The sequence below is a fragment of the Symphodus melops genome, assembly GCF_947650265.1.
Source record: "Symphodus melops genome assembly, chromosome: 1".
Lineage (NCBI taxonomy): Eukaryota > Metazoa > Chordata > Actinopteri > Labriformes > Labridae > Symphodus > Symphodus melops.
This window is the reverse complement of record NC_136691.1, coordinates 49992316-50014314: the sequence shown is the minus strand read 5'-3', so window position 1 is coordinate 50014314 and position 21999 is coordinate 49992316. Positions and strand designations below refer to the sequence as shown.

At 41.7% G+C, this 21999-nt stretch overlaps 1 protein-coding gene across 2 annotated transcripts in view; it reads right to left on the bottom strand.

Moving 5' to 3' along the window:
* fbxl17 (F-box and leucine-rich repeat protein 17) overlaps positions 1-21999 on the bottom strand; it is a 220849-nt gene that overhangs the window by 117053 nt on the left and 81797 nt on the right. For both annotated transcript variants that reach the window (XM_079346507.1, XM_079346506.1), the window contains exon 8: positions 17338-17468. In XM_079346507.1, the coding sequence (XP_079202633.1) occupies positions 17338-17468 (131 nt within the window). The remainder of the gene's footprint in view (positions 1-17337; positions 17469-21999) is intronic.

The following is a 21999-nucleotide window of genomic DNA, read 5'->3' as shown; positions in this document are numbered from 1 at the left end:
AAAAAATCAACACAATAACTTTAATAGGATCAAAGCCTGACCCATAAGCCCACCTTTAGACAGAGTTCATCATTTCTCTGTGACATTAAATTGCTTTAATCATCGTGTTCTCTGTTTATTCAGAATATTGCAATCATCAATACATAATGTCCATCAGTCAGGACATTTAAATATACCGTAAATTCCGTACTATTGAGCGCACCTGGATATAAGCCGCACCGGCTAAAAATAAGTAAATAAATGTATTTGTACATATATAAGCCGCACTTGATTATAAGCCGCAGGTGTCCACGCTATAACAAGAGCTATTTACACAGACGTAGGCTACCGGTAACATCCGCAAATACTGTAGCGTCCGTACGGACGTTAAAGGACGACGAGAGCGTTCAAATAATAACTTTTAATAACCCGATCACTGTCGGCCGTGACCACGCCGTTTACAGCGGAGAACAAAACCATAACTTGCCGTAACAATCCAACTCTCTCCCCCAGCGTTCTCTCATACAGCCACTCAACACGTTCTCGCTGGTGCATTCACTGACTCTCCACATAATCGGAATTATGAACACATTATCAACTACTGACTTTACAACATGAACCGTTACAATACGAAGCCTAGCCGACGGTGTCTGTAACACGGCTGATGAAAAAGATGACCGTAATATATTTCACAAGAAAAAGTCCATCCATTCACTGCCTCAGAATGACTTCATTACTCACTTCCTCAGTCTCTGTTGTCGCTGTCAGTGTCATCTTAACGTGCAGCAGCTCTGTTAGCTTCTTTGACAGCCAGGTCGATCGCCTTTAACTTGAAAGCTACATCATATGTATTTCTCCGTGTGTTTTCCATGATGAGGGTGCGTGCATGAAGCGCAAAATGACTGATATTAAGATCCGACGTGACGAAGTCAAATGTTTTTGCGGCAGAAGCTCATTGTCCCCCATAAAAAATCCATGCATTAGCCGCACCGGAGTAGAAGCCGCAGTGCTCGAAGTGTGAGAAAAAAGTAGCGGCTTATAGTCCGGAATTTACGGTAATATAAAAAAGTTAACTAAGTAAACCATACACATGAACCATCTTCTTTAAATTAAGGTCCTTTGTCATCAGACCTTTTCAGGTTGCTAGGTTACAAAAGGTAACGTCTGCTTCCCCAGGCACTGTTCTTCAGGTGTGTTTTCGATAGCTCCGTGTGCTTAATATTTGATTTAATTCAAGACGTTGAACTGTTTTTAACACGGCTAAAGCTGAGGTCTGAACTACATTGGTTTTGTAATAAAAAAAAGTACTCTGAGGAAGTCAACATTTTTAGAACTCAGATTTCATGCTTGTGTTTTCCAGCTGTTCAAAAGTACATCCCTTTCTTTTTCTTTTCTTTTTTTGTTAACGTTTAAACTGTTTTTTGATAAATAACAGACCTGATGGTCCGTACTGAAACACAACCTGACATCAGATCGAGGGCAAAGAGTCAAACAAGCTGAGCCTCTGAAAAGTCTAATTCAGTTTGTTTTTGCTCCATGTTTCATTTAATGTTGATGATTGACCATTAACCTAATTTAGTTATTCAACATTTCACCACTAATGTAAAGCAGCCATCTTCTTCTAAGCATCATAAAACACCCTTCTAAAATTAAAGTGACTGAAGAGTGTCTAAGTCTTTTACTCATGAGGTGGTTATCAAACTGCAGAGCCATAGGTAGCCTAACAGAGCCTTTCCTTTTCAGAGCCAAGCACCCAAACTAATGTAAGCTAATGTAGCTGAAGAGTGAAGATGAGCCGGAAAGAACACTCCGAGCACTCGAACAAGTGTCAATGTCTCCTCCTGATGTCATGACATGTCACCCTGAACTCATCATTTCTTTTATTTAAGTGGGCGAGTCGCTGATAAAGGCTCGAGAACACAGACAGACAGAGACTATAAAACACCTCTCCAACGTCTCTCTCTTTCTCTGGAAGCCTTATCTTCTGCCCGCCTCTTTCTTTACGCTCCCTCCCCTCCACAGCGTCAGCATTTATTCCTCTCTGAAAAGCTCTGATCGAAGAGTGATTTGCATGATTGCATTTTCCATACCTTGCATTAATAGTGCAGTGGGGATGAATAGCTAATGGCCTATCACTTTTAAGTAGCCATCTCAACCAGCCATCACATTACAGCTCCTTTAATCTGCTAATGAATCAGGACTCTCTCTCTCTCTTTCTCTCTCTCTCTCTCTCGTTTTAAATCTGTCTCTCTAAATAAACTTATCGTCCCGGCAGATGATGAGGACAGCTTACATTTTAAAATAAAACATACTATATAAAAGAGGATTTCAATTTTAATAGGTATAAATCATATCTTTGCCAAGTCTTGTTCATTTTTAAGAAACACAGAGACTCTACAATGGCACATTGGTTCAAATAACAAAGAAGACCAACAAGGTAAATAAAACACATAATCCCATTCTTACTGATCAGATCGGTCTGAGCAAATAAAAAAAATAAAAAATCCAACAACGACAAAATCATGCAGCATCAAACAATCTTAAAAAGTAATATGAAAACAAGAAATGCTTCATGTCTGATTAAGATAATGTTTGTGGTGCGGGGTAAAAAGAAAAAAAAAGAAACAAGCTGTGCTGTTCATTATCAGTCAAATATAATTGGAGAGAAAATGAGTTGACGTATTGATTTCCTGCAGAAGGTTTAACACGTATTTGTTTTGTTCATCATTTTATTGTCAAAGTGGATTTTTCAGCAAAATATCAGAAGCAGTCGATGGTTCAAGCTTCTCTAAACTGAGAAGAGTCTGCCTCTTTCCTTTGTTCTACTGTTATTTGGACTAAATTAAACATTAGAAGAAGCAATCATGGGCGCAAACACTTCAGCCAATTTATTTGCAACATCTCATTTCACAGACCAAGCATCATTCTGAAAATAATAATTGATCAAGAAAGTCATAATTACTTACTTTTAATTAGTTCAAATATTAATTAAGAAGAGAGGTGCAACATTGTTGAATGTTACTGTGTTTGAATGCACCTGCCTGAGGAAGAGGGCTGTATGTCTCTTGTTTTTGGATGTACTCCACCGTCCTGTTTGTGTGTTTGTGCATGTGTATATTTTTCTTTGCAGTTGAATTGTTTTTTTCATTTGATTAGCAGAGCAAGCAAGGGAACAAAAAAGCTCATACCACAAGGTCACAGACGCCACACTCTATTCATGTTTTTCCTCTCTCTGGGTTATGGTAGGCTCCTCTCACTCACACACAGCAGCAGCAGCAGAGCGCCCCCCCCCCCCCCCCCCCCCACATCCACCTTTTTACTGCCTCCTGCTGGGCTGATTTTCCGTAACCTTCTGAATCTGTTGCCGATATATTTCACGCTCTTATTATATATTCTTTGGATCAAAATGGGAGATTCTTTTCACGCAAATGTGAAAACACACATATTAGGACACATTCCTTATTAATTCAAACATACTGTACATATACCAGTACACATGCACACACAGTGGAGCAGCCCCAGAGACCTTTTCTAATAGTGTTTGGCTTCTAGGGGATCTGGCAGGACCTTGGAGCAAAGACGTGTTTATACAGTGATTGCTTTGATAAAAAGGAGAGAAGGAGGGAAGGATGTAGAGAAGGATGAAAATATAGATCTGGTAAATGGAGAAGTATGACTGGAGCGAGAGCGAGGAGAACATAGAAAAAAAAAAAAGAAGTAAAGTCAGGAGGTGAGAATGTATAAGCCTGTGCAAATAGTTATTACCAGTCTCTGAAGGGTGGCAGCGTGAGCAGAATAGACTGGGACTTTGAAACCACAGTTAGCGGTGGTGATAGGGGACCGCTTCACAGCCCGGCAATCTGACAAGGGCTTAGCAGGTATAATGGAAGCAGACCTCCGACAGCAAAATCCCCCCCCCCAAAAAAAAACATGGACGCTTCAGCATGCCATAAAAGCCGAACATCAGATAGGTCTGAACCTCTTCAGGTCCAACAAAGCAAACATTAAAACATCAGAGATGCTTATCGCTCATGAATTGTCTAATGTGTACTCTTACAGAAACAAGTGAAACTTCAACTATTGCCTGCCTAACATTAATTTAACACGCCGGACAGAATACTGAATTTGGAGGGCTTAAAGTGTGTGTTGTTCTGGGTACAAACTCCTTGGAATAAAGTAAATGTCCTGCTGAAGGATTCGAGACATTAAATCTCTCCCAGCCACCAGGATGCAGTTTGTAACAGCACTTTAAGTTTTGCTCTCACTATTACAAAGAACCGTAGACTGTATAGAAATCTGGACAGCAACAAACGCACTCACATATTGCGCCTGTGACGTCATTTGGAGTAAAGGCACGTTAGATTTGAGCTGGCTGGTAAAGTGTCAGGATTAACGGCCCGCCTATTCCACTAAGCGAAGCAAACATTTATCTTGTGTAAAAAAAAAAAGAGCCAAAAAGTTGGAGAAGTGAGTACAGTCAACAGCAGATTTGTCTTGGCTTGAAGCAGACACTCAGAGTTATGGAAAGTTTGATGGCTCTGATGTTCATTTTCGTAAAGTTTCTTCCTGTTGTTCGTCATCTACTTGGCTAATCTTGGAAGGAACGCTGCAGGACACACAAACTTGGTTACAATTCAACTTTTCAGAAATGTGAACACCTCAAAATAAATATTGTATATATACAAGTACATACAAAAGGATTTTGAAAACAATTATTTCGATTTGTATTTTGATTTTTAAGTTTGCCTGAAGTTCCATCTGGAGGGGTTTGTACAGAAACATGTCAGCAGGGAGGAGCTTTAAATAATTTGTCTCCCTTTCTTTATACACTCCAGGTAGAAATACATAAAGACATGCATTAATCTTCCCCTCAGTGCAGCTCCTTCTAACTTTAAGAACATGAACGCTTGGTGTGTGTACAAGCTCCATCATATACTGTGTTTACTGTCTCTCTGTGTTCATGAGCTTATAATTAGAGGCGGGAATTTCTGAGTCTCAAACATGTTGTGATTAAACTAAAATAAGAAAGTTGGAAGTTTCCAGGAGGAAGGCAGATTTCTCAGACTTCCCTGGGGTGTCTGGAGGGTGTTTATGAATCATTCTGCTCCTGCTGAACATTATATTTGTGTCTCCAAAGTGGAGGGCCTGATCAAAACAGACAGGCCATATGTCGTGGATTTGGCAGGTAAGCATCAACAGAGAGGTGGGGGTATGAAGGCGTCCCAATTTGTAATTCTAAGTCCTGTACTGATGAAATCATGTCCTGAGTATTTACTATAAATACAGATGTTTTCATACATGCTGCATTTTCCCTTCAACACCCTAGCATGTCTTGCGAAAATTGTCTTATAAACCATTTTGTGTTTCAAATAATGTTCCCACAGAGGAGATTTAAGGCTTCATCAAATTTAACAGGTTATGACCCAAAAATGTGCTCTTGCATATATTCGTCGTTAGTAAATATTTATACCCAGTGAATACCAGGGGAAACAGTTGTATAGCTAGCCTTACTAGTTAAAATATTAGCAACAGGCTGATTAAAGAGTAAAAAAGTAAGGAGGCACCAGCGTCTTATTTCAATTGTTTTCAATGAGGAGAGAGAGTTCGCAGCAGAAAGTGGACGCCTGGAGAAAGATCGGAACACCCAGCATCTTTTTGTTCTCAGAGCACTCTGCCTTTTTTTTGTGCGGTCTCTCCGAGTGATCGAATTGAATATCTTTCACCTTTTCAGAGAGGTGCTGGTGATGTCATCGCCGCTCTGTTGCTATTGTATGATATTTCCCGTAGCTTTGCCACCTACTGATTGTTTCTTGTACCAACATCCTCTTTGCCCTGTGTCCGACCAGGAAACACATTTTTTTTTAAATTGCAGTAATAAGCGACAGTGCCATGTTTGTCATACAGCGGCCGTTGTCAACATACTGTTACTGGAGACGGGAGGGACGTGCAACACTTTTCCTAATGAACTCACACCTGAGAGCATAGCCAGCACTTTTGGAGGGGCTTAAAACAGTCACAGCTTTTAAAGTGCTGGAACCTTGTTAAGTAAAAGTTAAACTTGGTGCTTACATAGAAGTTAAGTAGGATTTAATTGAATTATCGATTCAAAAATAGTTGGTGGAATAAAATCCAAGTTCCTCAGCCTGCAGTTTGTTTCCACAGAAGCTGCGAGTAAGCAGCTGGCATCATGTGCCGGCTTTCCAGAGGCTACACAAGCGCATGCATTCCTAAACAAAGACGAGGAATAACAATCAGCACTGTATTTGTCCCCAGGACTTTCTAATACAAACCAGGTGAGCCACAATAGAAGTTAATAACTCCAATTTACTTTGTTGTTCAAGTCCCATCACGGAGCGCTGTTTAAAATACCAATTTGAAAAAAAGTAAATCAGCCACGCAGCAAAAGCGTTCCTCCCCGGAGACTGATACAAACACAAATATCCCACGAAGCAAATTCAAGTAGACACAAAGTCCCCTCCATCCATTTAGCATGCTGTGATACCCTCAATTTTCTTTCTTCTTCTCTGGTAGAAAATGGCCTTCCTCTAATTCTCCCGTGCTCAAAACCCTGGGTAATTTTCTTAATCTGGGCCCGCTTCTTAAAATTTGCATAAAAATGTTCACTTTTGAGCCTCCCCTAACAGAACATAGCTTTAATACGCAATTTCTCTTCTCAATAGTGGCGGCTAATTACTGAAGTGTCAGACAAACAGGTAGCAGAACAGAGAAGGGGGGGGGGGGGGTCTTTGACACAATGGCTGAGGTGCTGGCCCGCCGCATGGGACGGAGCGGCTCAATGGAAAGCAGTAAATTCATTTAGGCTGGCTTCATTAAACCCAGTTCCTTGGGCCCTGCATCATGCGCTCCCCTTTGCTCTCCCTGCTCTCATTTGTGTGGCGGCGGATGTGCTGTGGGTAAGAAGAAGGCGATTGCGCAAATGAGTTCAATGCTAAGGGAATGGGGGGGGGGGAACGCCGTAGAGGAGGAAAAGAAAGAAATGGAGGGAAGGATGGAGGGAAACAAACAGAGCACAGGAATGAGAAGAAGAAAGGAGGGAAGTGAGGGAAGGAAGGAAAGAAGGGGACGGTATCAATAAAGCAGCACGGCAGTACAAGAAAAGAACAGAGTCACAGAAGAGTAGGCGCTGGTGGGATGGATCAAGGGCATGAGGACATGTGCTCACTTGATGATAAAGAAATAAGGCATAAAAGGATGAGCATATAAAAGAATAATTTTGAATATAGCTTTTGCTTTATTCATCTGACCCAGTCCTTCCAAAAACGCCACAGAAAACAGACGGAAAAAAAAAAAGGCAGGAAAATTACTACTTTGGTCCTCAAACGCAGGCCAAATGCCAGGTCTCCAGCATGGTGAAACAAGGGCAGCCGAGCCCCGTGGTCTCTTTACCATTTAGATTATACCGGCAACTTTGTGACCCTGAAGTACGGATAACCATAATAAGCGACAGGCCCCCCCACTGTGTACCACCTGTAGGCCAAACATATTCACAAACAACAACGTGTGGACAGAAATCCAGACCACAAACGTTTCCACAAGCCCAGAGAGAGAGAGAGAGAGAGAGAGAGAGAGAGAGAGAGAGAGAGAGAGCGAGAGAGAGAGAGAGAGAGAGAGAGAGAGAGCGAGAGCGCTATTCGTGTGAACTTTCCACTTCTGTGAAGCTTTGTCCGACACCATTCAAAACCGCTGCCTTTCATTTGGCCAGTTATGTGCCCAATTTAACAGAACTCACGCTGGGAGGACGGTTAATGTGTGTCGTAAAATGGACGGATAGAAGAGCAATGCTATCTTATGAGAGGAAAGAATCCGGCAGATGTCATTTGAAGGCTTGGAGGGGTTTGGTTAAACACTTGTGCTCTCTTCAACGAGAGGGAACGTGGAGCGCTGATGGTCACGCATTTCCACGGAGAAAGTGTCACCGTTCTCAGTCCACCGCGTTGGTTCCTGGCCAGCGGAGCACTTCATGAGAACATTTCTGTGTGATTACATTACCTTCTTGCTCGGTTGACACGCTGATTCTGAGCGACTCAAATCACTTTTACACATGAGCCACACATTCAGCTCACACGCTCGCTCTCTCTCTCTTCTCTCTCTCGGGGGAGCAGAACCAGCGAGGCTTCCTGGGTTAGACTCACACAAAGCCTTAGGGCCATACAAGCTTAAGCACCCATTCACAGGCGAGCTTTTACAACTATGCACATATAGATGCCCACTAAGGTTTGGCCACAGACCAAAGTATGCATACATATGCACAGGGTTCTGCACAAAAACACATGCCACGGTGTTCTCAGGGTGAAAGAATTAGACAGGACTGACAGAGACTTTATTCAATCTTGGATAAAAAGACGTAAATGGGGATCGAGTTCAAGCAAGAGAAAGTCAGTCACGAAATGCCCTTTCTCTTTTTGACAAGATCTGCTTAAATCCCTTCAGCAGAAATTGAACCTTCGGAGCAGAGAAGAGCAGGGAGATTGGATAAAAACAAAAAAAATGAGAACTTTCAAAACAAAGATAAAATAAGATCAGAGGGAAAATTAAATGAAAGAACCTCACTGAATGTAGAATCTGTATTGGTGCACCCATTACTGTATACTGTGTGTGTGTGTGTGTGTGTGTGTGTGTCTATATTTTGCAAGATTGCTCAGAATGAAATACCTTGATTTTAAGAGGTTTTCTATTGGCTTATTCTGGTCTGGTAATTGTCTAAAGTAACAATATGTTTCCTAGCCTGACAGAACAGAAGGAAAACCTATATGTGTGTGTGTGTGTGTGTGTGTGTGTGTGTGTGTGTGTGTGTGTGTGTGTGTGTGTGTGGTGGGGGGGGGGGGGGAGAATAATCTAATTACAGGAAAAATGTACTTGGTCAAAATGGAAGCAATAATTTTGCTGTCAGGGGTCAACAATCTGGTTAAAATGGATTTCAGGCGAGTTCCAGTGTCAGGCTCAGGACTCATTTGGTGAGATAATAGAGCTTCAGGGCCTGTGTCTAATGTTGTTCCACAGCTGAGATGCACCGTTTCCTGTGTGATGATCACATCTAGATCTTCTGCAATGTAATTTAAACGCTGCTGTGATTTTTTGTCATATAAGATTTAGTGCGTTGCTGAATTCTGGCCTTTCAGAAGTGGAGCTTCACATCAACGCAGCCCGAACCAAAGACAAAGCAATCAGAACCTTGAATGCTGTTTGACAGCGGACAGATAGTTTACAGCTTTCATGCCTGAGAAAGTGGAAAAACATTGATAGTCAGTATGTTTTATAAGGTATTAGCTCTTCACAGCAACCAAAGTGCTACGATCCCATACTCACCCAGGAAGGGTTATAAAATAAAGATTTTCTCAAACAATTTTCTCTATCTGATACCATTTTCCAAATTCATGTATCAGCTAACAGCAGGGTGCTAATGCAAGAGGGGAGACTTAATTTAAAAAGCATCAGGCTCATCTGAACTGTACAGTATCACAAAATCAATCACCTCCGTAATTACATGTTTCACTTATTTATATGACGTATTAGTTAAGGGTCTGGCTCACGAGGAGTGCCAGGATGCCGCTGGCCTTGGAAAAGTGCCCAAACACAACAGCAGCTCTCAAGCTGCTGTGGCCTATAAGCTCCAGCTGTTTGCCTTCATTGTGTCTCTGCACCGCGCCGAAAATGTTCCTCCATCTCCGGTACTTATCAAGGCGACGGAGTTTGAAGCTACCATTACTCAAAATGAATAACCACAACAGCGTGTTTATCAAAGCACACTTTCACACCCAACCAGCCAGAAATGATCTCCTCTATGTTTGTGTGCGTGTGAGAGAGAGAGAGAGAGAGGGGGGGGGGGGGAGAAAGGGGGGGAGAAAGAAAGAAAGAAAGAAAGAAAGAAAGAAAGAAAGAAAGAAAGAAAGAAAGAAAGAAAGAAAGAGACCGAACAAAGATGACAGTCATGACTGACAGAGAACTGGGGAGAAAAAGTGCTTCATGCCTACGTGTTAATCTGCCGTACCTAATCACTCTGCCGCCATTACACCTCGTTTGTTTTGTTTTTTTCACCATGTCTGACTACAGAGCAACACTAGCTCTCCTTGTGTTAGCAGCTAACTCTTATCTGCACTGACAGCCAGTCTGCTCCAGCGTACAGGCCGGAGTCAATTTGGGGAAAAAAAAAAAAAAGGCCTGTGTTATTTTTTAATTCACAAATCTTGTGAGTGTAGTGCAGAGTCTGGTTCTCCCCTTGGAAGGTGAGAAATATGTAGTGTGATATTCTTAGAAGAAGTATCAGTGCCCAAAAAAAAAAGATCCTTGTGCTGCCTGTGTGAAAATACTCGAGCAGAAAGAGAGAAGTGACAAGGACAGGAGAAGGCCTCTCAGCACCTGCGTTCAAATGTGGAGAGACAGGTGGTGGAGAAACAAGACAAGGACAAATGTCTGTCGGTCACTGGCTCGGGCTCAGGTGACATTTTCCATGGCATTTAGAAAACATTCGACTAAATATGAAGAAAAAAAAGGGGGGGGGGGGCCTAAAATAGTTAGCAGGAGGAAACCTACACACAGTGAGGTTGTGGAGACCAATGACCTCTTATCTGAGGGGATTTTCTCACCTTCAGCAGAGACAAGCGTTCGTAAGTGAACTCAGAAGTTAGTGAGGTCAGCCTGAGAAGTTAGAAACTACTAGATGTCATATTGATCTTCTCAGTAACACTGACCTGATGGCAGACTCCATTTATGTCAAAAGGAAAGGAAAGAAGTTTCCTTTCAACACTGCAGGCTGCCTCCAAAGACCTCGTTTATCAAACTCTGACAGAGACGGAAGATAGTGGAGATTTATTCACTTTTAAGAACCAAAGCTTTTCATTAAGCACACATTTCTTTAACATCTACCTGCATAGAGGTCGTTTCATTATAAAGATTCTGTTTTCATGTTTTTCCGGCGCCTTCTTCGCTGTGCGTTCTTTTCTTGTTCATGACATTTTTCATGTTGCTGGCCTTGTCTCTCAGAGTGTCATGCACTTCAGTATTAGCTTGATGGGAGTTGAAGTGGAATTGCTGGTGTGTGAACCATGGATGTTAAAGCTGCAGGTATCTGAAGTTTAGACTTAAGCTTTGACATCCATTAACTCCACTTAGAAGTGTACTCAAATATTTTTGTAAAGGCCAGTAAGAGCAGTCTTAGAAAAAAGGTTCATGTAATTACAAACTGAACCGTGGTTTAAAATGTTTGGTCACGTTCGAACCATTCCTGTGATTTTCTTTTATTATTATTATTTTATTTTTTTTTGCGATGCAGCCGATAACGTTAACTGCTTTGGTTAGCATCCTACATGCTATGTTGGCTTCTACTAGTCAAATGTACAGGTCTAATGACAGTGCCTTAGTACACACACATGCTTGCAGTATTTATAGCTCAGCACTATGGATCATCTCAATGTCACGGTGTCCAATCTAGCTCTTTCAGATCATATCAGAATGATCTGTTACCAGGATCAGATTGGCGTGTTCCCTTTTTGGCTAGCTATTTAGAGTGAGTTTTAATTGCAAGGGTCAAGATTGCAGAAGGTGTTTCTGGAAGAATACTCCTTCAATTATTTCCTGCTTAATAAGCTCCTGAAAGTCAGTGTGGGCCCCTGGTCATCCAACATGAAGTCCAATTTCTATGAGAGGGGACAAAAAATGTAAAAAAGCCAATTTGGGGAGTGATTCTCATAAGGGATGGAGATATGCAGAGAATGTTGGCCCGAAGAACAAAGACAAGAGGGGAAAGAAGGATGCATATTGATTCCTGTTTCCTGGAGGAAAGATAGAGGGAGAAAGAGAGAGAAAGAACAGCAGGACTTTTGGGAAATGCCCGACTACCAACAATACAGATCTCATAAAAGAAATGACTCACTCACTCCAAGTGCCTTTTGCATTGACTGCTGCCCGACAGAGCAGAAATTGCGATGAAATACACCAACACAAGAATAGACAGACACAGACATAAATGTGCATGTCAACACAGGCCGTGTGTCCAGCAGCAAAGTGAATTTTAGAATAGCCGCTGATTTTAGTTATGAGCAAAAACCATCAGGGGGCTTCTGCTGCAGACTTTAATGCAACACAATCACACTTCAAAAGCGAGATGAGATTGAAATCAAATGCATGTTTAATCTTCTTACTTTTGGCAACAACAACAACAACAAAAATTATAGAAAAGAAATAGTACAAAGGCCAAATAGTGAAATTCACCATGTTTCCCCTGAGAGACAGAGGTCTCAAGATATTATAGAATCCACGACAGAATCAATCAAAACAAAAACGATGGTAGCAAATGGCACCAATACACCTTGCATACAACATAAAAGCCCTAACAGCAGTAAGATGGAGAAAAAAAAACTCAGAGCAACAAAAAAAGAAAAAAAAAAGAAAGAGGAATAAAACCGTTTAACTTTGACACCGTGTTGGCAACTCGGCTCTTCAAAGTGAGCGCTGCCATTTGCTCTGCTGTTTCCACTTTGATCATGACTCGTGCGCCATTTTCAAACGCTGTGACATTTGAGCAAACACAATCCCACTTTGGTCTGCTATCAGCGCTGGAAGAAGAATGCAGGGAAATAACATGGCAGACGCTGCCCACCTGCAGAACATCACATCCTCTCTCCACAAGAAATGACGGTGACCAAAAAATAGGCGCCCCACTGTCACAATCTGCCCGTCGGACTGAGACGATGGGAAGACCATATTTGGTCGTCATTTCTGGCTTTCTCATACCGAGAGGCTGTTTTCCGGCTATTACTGAAGGAGATGAGGGGACCCAGAGGACACAGCGTTTATTTTTTTATTTTTTTTGAGGAAACAAAAAGAAAGAGAGGAGAAGAGACGGGCGGGAGAATGACTCAAATGCTTTACCTCCCACAGAGCTCCATCTCTCCAATGGCTCCTCGTCAGGGGACAAATTGATCCTGGAAATAAGGGGTCATTTCCCCTGCCTGTTTACCTGCTCACTGCACACTGTCATCACTTTGACACACACACACACACACACACACACACACACACACGCGCGCACACACGCGCGCGCGCACACACACACAAACACACACACACACACACACATAAAAGAAGACCCAGCTGCACCCTCAGAGATTTAACGTGAGGCAGGCTGCCGTCATTCAGGTCTACACTGTGACAGCAAGTAGGAAACTGGTGTGTGTGTGTGTGTGTGTGTGTGTGTGTGTGTGTGTGTGTGTGTGTGTGTGTAGGTGTGTGTGTGTGTGTGTGTGTGTGTGTGTGTGTGTGTGTGTGCTGGCTGCAACAGCAATGACCCTGAAGACCTTTGACTCTATGAACTTGGAGCCAATCATTCTAGGCTCTCTCTCTCTCTCTCTCTCTCTCTCTCTCTCTCTCTCTCTCTCTCTCTCTCTCTCTCTGTCTCTCTCTCTCTCTCTCTCTCTCTCTCTGCAGTAATAGACTTAGACACTCTGTCCATAGCTGCAGCCATCATCGATAAAATCTCACTTTTTAACAGCCCATCAGACTCTTTGGATGACTTCAGCTGAAGTGTGTGTCTGCCTGTGTTCACGTGTGTGTGTGTGTTCACCTCAGTCACAAACTACTGTAAAGATGACTTTAAGATACTTATTCATTCTATATGTCATTGACTCATAGTCCTAATTATTATTATTATGATATTCTTCGTTCTTGGCACATCATGAGGACACTGAAACTGTTGTATTCTCCGTTGGTATTTTTCGACTGTGTCTCAGTTGGTGGAATCGTCGTCTCTCAAACGGATGGTGAAGGGTTCGATCCCCAGCACTGCAGCCACATAGCCTTGGGCATAACACTTACAATTGTGCTGACGTTTCAAGATCTATGCATTTCTTGTGGTCAGACATACGTCCCATTTCTTTAGGTAAACATACTCTAACTGCAGTTCATCTGCCACTTTAAGAGACGCCCCTGCCTCTTACTTTTACCGTCACTGTCCTCTCTCATCTGTATCCGTCTGTAAATCATCTCCTCCCCCTCTCTCACTCTCTCCAGCCTCTCTGCAGTATACATTTATTTAAACATTATTGCCACTGATGCTTCAGAATGTTATGAAATGTCATGAAGTGACACATGACACTTCAGCGCTCTGCTCCGCTGAACTCAGACGAACGCTCGTCTGCTCTACTTCTGCTTTGAAGGTGAGCAACGGCAAAAGAAGCACAATTCGGAATTTGAATTTGGCTGGATGTCACTCACTCGCAAAGTCATAAATAAATAACAGGACGATTACAGAACTTTCCTCTCAAGCTGAGGGACAAACAGGGGAATGCATTTTACAAAAAATATACTTTGAAGTTTAATAGAAGGTCTGATAGTTTAGAAGTGTATTCTCTTCGGAGCCTCGTGTTTATGTTGAGAGGCCCCACTCTCTCCTCCCAGCAAAGGGAAAAAGGCCCAAAAGACATATTATTACGTATTATATTATAAGACGTATTACAAAGTGTATTCTCTATTGATTTTTAAAGACTATGATTGTTAAAAAAAAATCATATATTGCAAAGTAATATTTCAGTGGAGCATCAAAGGATGATTTTCCTGTTATAAGAAACTTGAAGCTCATTGTTTATGTATGTATGTAACCTTTGCTATGAAGGCAACTTTTGAATTCATCTGCTACTGACTGACAATCAGAAAAAAGATTTTTTTAAGAATTCAAAAAGGATATTTTAGGCAGCATTTCCTTTTCAGTGCAAAGGTCACAGTCGGACAAACGGCTTGAGATTCAAGAAATCAAGTCGGTTGTTGTGAGAGACGTTCATGTTTTCATGAAGATCAACACTCATGCAGACGTAAAGAAACCTTTGTCTTTATCCAGACAGAGATGCATTCATTGTTTGTTTTGATGTCAAGTGTTTGTTTTTTTTAAAACATTAAATATTTGAGTTACCTTTCCAAAAAAGAGAATAGAAAACCATTGAAGAGATTTATCACAAGGTAAAAAAAAATAATAATACAAAATTACAAAAATGTGTTTCTCTCGAAAGCATAAAACGTCCTTCCATATCTATGATTGCTGATGATCATTTTGTTAAACTATAATTGCACATGTAATATTGCACTATATAACACTGTGAGGTTGTTAAATGCTCCTTCCTATTCTTAAGGTCCATGTGATATAACTCCAGACACACTGTTACAGGCTTGTTCTGCAAGTGAAGATGTCACCACCAACTTTTCGACAACAGAAAAAAAGATGGATATGCGTCTATGTCAACGTAGCGGCACGTACAAGGTGATTCCCATCTCGCTCACTTTGCGAACATGTCTTCTCGCTGCTGACGTAATTGCAAAAACTAATGTCTCCTCCATGTTGGTGTAACACACTGAGAAGTCTGTTCCCACCTACAACAACAGCATAGAGTATTGAGCTCCTGGTGCTTTCTTTTATCGATGCACTTATACAGACATATAGACACACGACTCTTTAATTGCATCTCTGTCTCGTCAGTTGTGGTAAAAAAAAACCAAAATCTGCAGGCAATCCGTTAGCAGTGACATCATGTCTCTGTTAAAGAGAGGGTTTGTGTGGTTGTTTGCACGGCCTCCACGCTAAGACTAACCCCTGCTGTGAGGCTGTAGTGGAAACACATGTCATCATGACACAGCTTGGCACAGCCAAAGCAGACCAACATGGGTTGATTGAGAAACTTTAAAACACAACCACACACACAAACACACACGCACACACACACACACACATCCACCTCCTCGTAGGTTGTGACGACCACCCAGCCAGTTCTTCCTTTAAATAAACCCCCTCTCTTCCTCCTACTTCTGAGCTGTGTGACTGTAAAGTGTAACCATAAAAACAGATTATGGTGAGGTTTTTTTTTTTATTGTTGTGAGTCCTTGCAGCAAAATACACACACACACACACACACACTCAGAGGTCTTCAGGTCCTGAATGCAGGGCAGCATCAGAGCAGCAGGCATGTAAGAGCCGTCAGCTACGACAGTCCACCTCTGTACATCACTTCCTGCTGTCTCCGCCTTATTCATAAGCAAACACCACACCTACTGTAAGCCGCCATGCACACACAACATCCTAGCTTTATCACCCGCCACACACACACACACACACACACACACACACACACACACACACACACACCATTTTAAATTCCAATATCCCCAAAGGAAACCCAGAGAAATCCAGTCAGACACACATACACCACCAACATCCCAACCAATGCAGTAAATATCATTCTGTGTGTGTGTGTGTGTGTGCGTGTGTGCGTGTGTGTGTGTGTGTGTGTGTGTGTGTGTGTGTGTGTGTGTGTGTGTGTGTGTGATAAAGGGAAGAAGTTGATAACTCCACGTGCTCCTGGGAGGATTTCACCAAACTCCATGTTTTTTGATTGAAAGGAGGCGGGTTGGTTATTACCATAACCTTCCCACCACATGTCTGCTGTTAACTCAATAATGCAAGAAGGATTTCACACATGGTGTGCACACACACACACACACACACACACCAGCCACATACACACATTGTTGCTATGCACCTCAGTAAATTCAATATTGTGTTCTCACTCCTAAGCCGAAGTGGGAGTACAGTCGGCAAAGAAGCCACAGCCTTAGCTGTAAATCAATAGATTAAATAGAAAGGTATGAATAAAACACAGGATAATAAATAAAAGAGGAGATGGTTTACTCTTGCCGTCATATACTGAACAGGTTCTTGCTTATTTGTGAGAGAAAAGGGAGGAGAGAAAAATAGGACTGAGAGCAGCAGGAAAGATGACCGCACAGAGAGAGAGAGAGAGAGAGAGAGAGAGAGAGAGAAAAGTTAATTGTTGTCGATCTTTCCCTGAGCTCGCGTTTGCATGTTTGCAAACAAAGGTCACAATATGAGTAATATCCATTTATATTTAACTATAACACAATCACGTCCACTCGACGGATTTAATCAGAAAAAGGCAATCAAATAGATTCATTAGTTCTCAGCCTGGTGCCTTTAACTGGATCTCACATGTTGTGATCACTCCCGCCTCGTTCAAGAACTGAAATCTGTGAACAATATACCAACATGTGTCGGGGTGCCTTTAAAGAAGTGACACAGGATGATCTCACTACATTTTTTTTAACTAAATACAAAGGCACGTTTGTGATGATTATTCTTATGCTGCCAGAGAGGCTAATCATACTGTTTATAAATCACTAACAGCCCCCGGCAAATGGAGGGATTATAGAAAAGTTGAAGATGGGTTGCCAAGTAAGGCTCTTGAAAAGCCATTACTCAGATGATCAGAGGAAAAGGGGAATCCCCACTTCGATTGGTGTCACTTTGTGTGGAACAGGTCGATAGCAGTGGTCTTAACCGACCTGTCGTTGATGCTCCAGTTGAGGCAGAGGTTGAGGGAGCTGAGGCTGCGACATTTCCTCACCACCTCCATCACCGTCTCGTTGTTGAGCTCCGAGATGTGCCGCAGGTCCAGAACGTTCAGGCTTCGTAGCTGCAAGAGGAAACACACAAAAACATTTGAATCATGTCAAATTTGTATCTGTTACGCTGGTTGCCATGTTGCGGACACTGAAGCTTCAGTGTTTGGCCAGCTGTTGTGTGCTCAGGAAGGCACCTCTCCAACTACCAGACAAATTTCCATATTTGAAACTGGAGAGCCTCCGGTTCCCAACCCAAGTCCCTACGAACTGAGCGACTGCCGCCCCTCAAGAGCGCTTATTGTGGCGCTTATTAGAAAAAAGAAGAAGCTTTTTTAGATTTGATGGAATCAGTTCGATATGAACCAGTTTGTTTGCCTGAATTCGTCGCTGTAACACTGCCTGACACAGTGAGAGTGTCCAAAAACAGCCGCGTGGAGGTGCTTTAAAACCGCCTACCGTCTCTGGTCAAATCAAAAAAACAAACCCTCCCGCAACAGAATCAAACTTAGATGGAGGACATACTAGTCGCTGCGTTTTTGACTTTGAAGCCATCACTTTAACTTAGCATGTTTCCTTAATGTCATTGTATTTAATTCAGTAAATATCTTACATGTGAGACCTTTAAGTGACTCAAGAAACATTTCAATGGATGTGAAAAATGGGTTGATGTTAACGCAGAGTAGTTTAAATAGAATTATATTTATGTAAAACTGAAAGGCACCGTCTTTAATAATATAAAATCAACTATCTCCCTCAGATTTCAGATATTTTTCATTAAAGATGAAAAAGTGACGTACAGAGCTGATATATTTGCTCTGTGATCCAAAAATACGACCCAGCGCTCTCACACCTTATCACCTCTCTCACAAACAGGTAAATAGACGCACCGTTCTTTGAGGAGAAGCGCTGGATTCTTCTCCGTCTATGGCAGGTTTCAAAGCGAAGAGAAGTACTTGAACTGACAAATACACCGGTTTGGCGTTCACACCTGCAGACTCACATGGATGTTTTGTGTCTACATACTGGGTTAACTTGTTTACTTCCGCATGTGCTGAACAAATTAACATAAATTCTGAATAAATCCCTAACAAGTCAGATCAATGGCACAAAATTGCTTGCTGTTCCTGTTTATCCCTCTGCGCTCGCCTGAACGGTGTGAGAGGTTACGAGCCGATATGAGCATTCACTTTCCTTCTTCCTTTTATCTCTCTGACTTTCAATAATCCCATTTTCAGATCTGAATGCTTTATAAGAGGTGGTTTAGTGTAATCCTCCGGTTCAAAATCTTAACATCCTGACACACTCTTAGACACTGATCAACAGCTCGCTGAAAATTACCAAAAATGGCTTTTTAAATCCCAGCACAGGTGTATTTCTTCTGATTCATGCTTATCACTATTTAAAGCACAGGTGCATACACACCTGTGTATATAAACAGACTCTTTCTCTCTCTCTCTCTCTTTCTCTCTCTCTCTCTCACACACACACACACACACACACACACACACACACACACACACACACACACACACACACACACACACACACACACACACACACACACACACACACACACACACACACACACACACACACACACACACACACACACACACACACACACACACACACACACACACACACACACACGATAGGGATGAAAGATAATAGAGGTATAGTATTCCATCCAGCCACCAGGGAGGAAAATGTCACGGTCGAGGCTAAAGAGAAAACAAGCGCACAGTTGGTGTTAAGATCACTGAGCACTATGGTCAGCTCCATAGGCATGACATATACCTAACAGCATGAGAACACACGGGAGAATGGATAAGGACAGATGCTCGCTGGGTGAAGTAAGCACACATGTAAACACTATTCCCTATCCAAGAATCCGAACACACATCAACGGCAAATCAACAGGTGGAGTGTGTGATGCTGCGCTGCACCGGCGGCAATAAAAGAGGTTTTCAAAACCTTTAACTCACTCGAGCTGCTCCGCTTCTCCCCCTCGACTTAAAGAGCCTGTGTTGTTGTTTTTTTTATTTACGAATAAGATGAAAGGATATGGTTTTCTACAGTCATTTTGTTTATGTCTAAAACTGAGGGAGAATTCATGAAGCAATATGATTCTTTGATTTCAATTATCTAACAATAAAAATGCAAAATGTCCTTTTTCTCAAGCTATTGGTGTTTAAGCAAAGTTGATAAGCTAAAGTGCCCTCTGCTGGTTACAAAAGTATAGCAATATATATGTTTTCCAATTAATTGAAATGGTCCTTTAGTTGAAGTGATTATTTGATGAAATAAACATTAAACAGCCTGTGTGTGCGTTTGCAGGTTTGGAGTGCTGCAGTGATCACCAGGGACAATTCAACTGACGTGATAAAAAATAGGATTTAATGAACATGGAAAAACTCAAATTATCATAAAACCTGCACACACACACACACACACACACACACACACACACACACACACACACACACACACACACACACACACACACACACACACACACACACACACACACACATTGATGCTCATACATGTGCAGGATCACACACATGAACCCACACGTACAAACACAGAAGCATACTCAAACTGGCATGTGCCCTTGTGGCCAGTATGGGATCGAAGTGCTAAATTATTCATGCAGAATATGTCTGATCAGTTTGTGCATGTGTGTGTCAGTGTGTGTGCTTGTGTGTGCTTGTGTGTGTGTGTGTGTGTGTGTGTGTGCGTGCGTGCGTGCGTGTGGTATTGTTTGGAAAACACAGGCATTGCAAAAATCAAAGCTAAATATATGCTAAGTGACCACTAATATTCACAGCAACACACACACAGTTGTTAATAAATTACCATAAATAGCACATGTCGATATACTTCCACACACAAACATTTATTTGCATTCAGTATTTTCATATTTTAAGCCTGGAGATCATTTTTTTTAAAAGCCCCGACATCAAAAGGAGTATTCTTTCTGAAAATCTTCAAAACTGCTTATGTCTGCTAAACAGCATTACTACTACAGCCAATAGCAGCTGTTTCATTGATGTGGAGGGCCAATGAGAAACCAGGCCAAACAGTGTGAGTTGTGATTGGCCGAGAGTGTAGCTAGGATGTTAAAATTTGAGAATTAAGCAGATGTCTGCATGAAAGGGAAGAGGGTCACTGCAGAGGCTGTAACTTTGTTAATCCATCTGTGAAAACCAGAGCAGGGGAAAAAAAAAAATAAACTCCACAGTTTAGCAGACATCTGCCAGAGAAATAGGAAAAATATTCCCAGATCCCCTAAAATGAAAAGTGGCGCAAAAAACAAGCGCTCGGTAATTCGTGACACCTCCAGAATGTGACGGGCCAGTGTTTGTTTTCTCAAAGCCGACAGATTATGATAATTTGACTCAAAGGTGAAAGGTCTGAAAGCTTCCAATCTTATATAATCATTTCCACTCGTGATATAGATTATTATTTTCTGCTTGTATTCCTGTGATCTGAGAACGAGCAGGCGTGAAGAGAAAGAAAAATAAATGGAGAGAACCGGAAAGCAGGGAGGTTGAAGGAAATGGAGAGGAAGACAAAGTCGGTGATTCAGCACAGAGAGAGAGAGAGAGAGAGAGAGAGAGAGAGAGGAGAGACAGAGCGAAGAAATAGAGAGAGGGGGATTTGGTGAGGGGCTCGACAGGTTTTCTCTCCATGTTCGCAGGGCTGTAACCAGGCAGAGTTTGACTCGTCTCTTGAGTTGGCTGCCGCACCTGGATCATTATTCATTCAGTTCATAAAAAACAGTGAAACCTGCAGATTCCAGCTGCTAAGAGACCAGCGTGTCGTCCGCTCCTCGTGAACACACTCACTGAGCGGAAATCAGGGTGCACACTGATTACATACATATTCCAAGAATTTGCACACACGTTCACGTGTAAGTAAAAGGACAATTTAAAAACACCTGTTACACACTTTTTCAGACATGGATTTAGACAAAAATGTTCATAATAAAAATGTTAACTAATATTGATGTGATTCCACCCACCCAGTCTCTGTTTCTAAAAAAAACTGCTTTATAAATCTGTGGAAACGATTGAATATACTTCACGTTTAATACATTGTTGGCAAATGTTGTAATCCTTCATGGAATTGTTGAATGCTGGACTGTGACCTTCGATCATTATCATTGTGTTGTGTTGCCACTTCAAGGTGTCGATGATTCTTTCATAATTGGCTAAAATATGCAGGGTAATGTTTTGCAGTACTTAAAGCTCCTGTGGGGAGTTGCTATTTGGTAATGAAACAGACTGAAATGAATACAGATGTTTCTTTATGTTCTGCAAAGCCAAACAAAACCATCAGCAAAATAATACACTATTTCTATGGAGGTATTTTTAATGCCTGAAACTGCTGCCGAAGGGTAGGTGTCAGAAGGAAATGTAAACATCTAATTACAGAAACAGAGGTGGTTGGTTTTTTTTGTTTCTTTTTTTTTTTTTTTTTTTTTCAATTTTCCGCAGCAAAGATTCCTACAGTAGTGAGAGCTACGACACAGTTCTGGACAAGATCAGCTAAGAGAGAAATGTACTTTTGTTTTCCCATCGTTATTATTAGGGGACA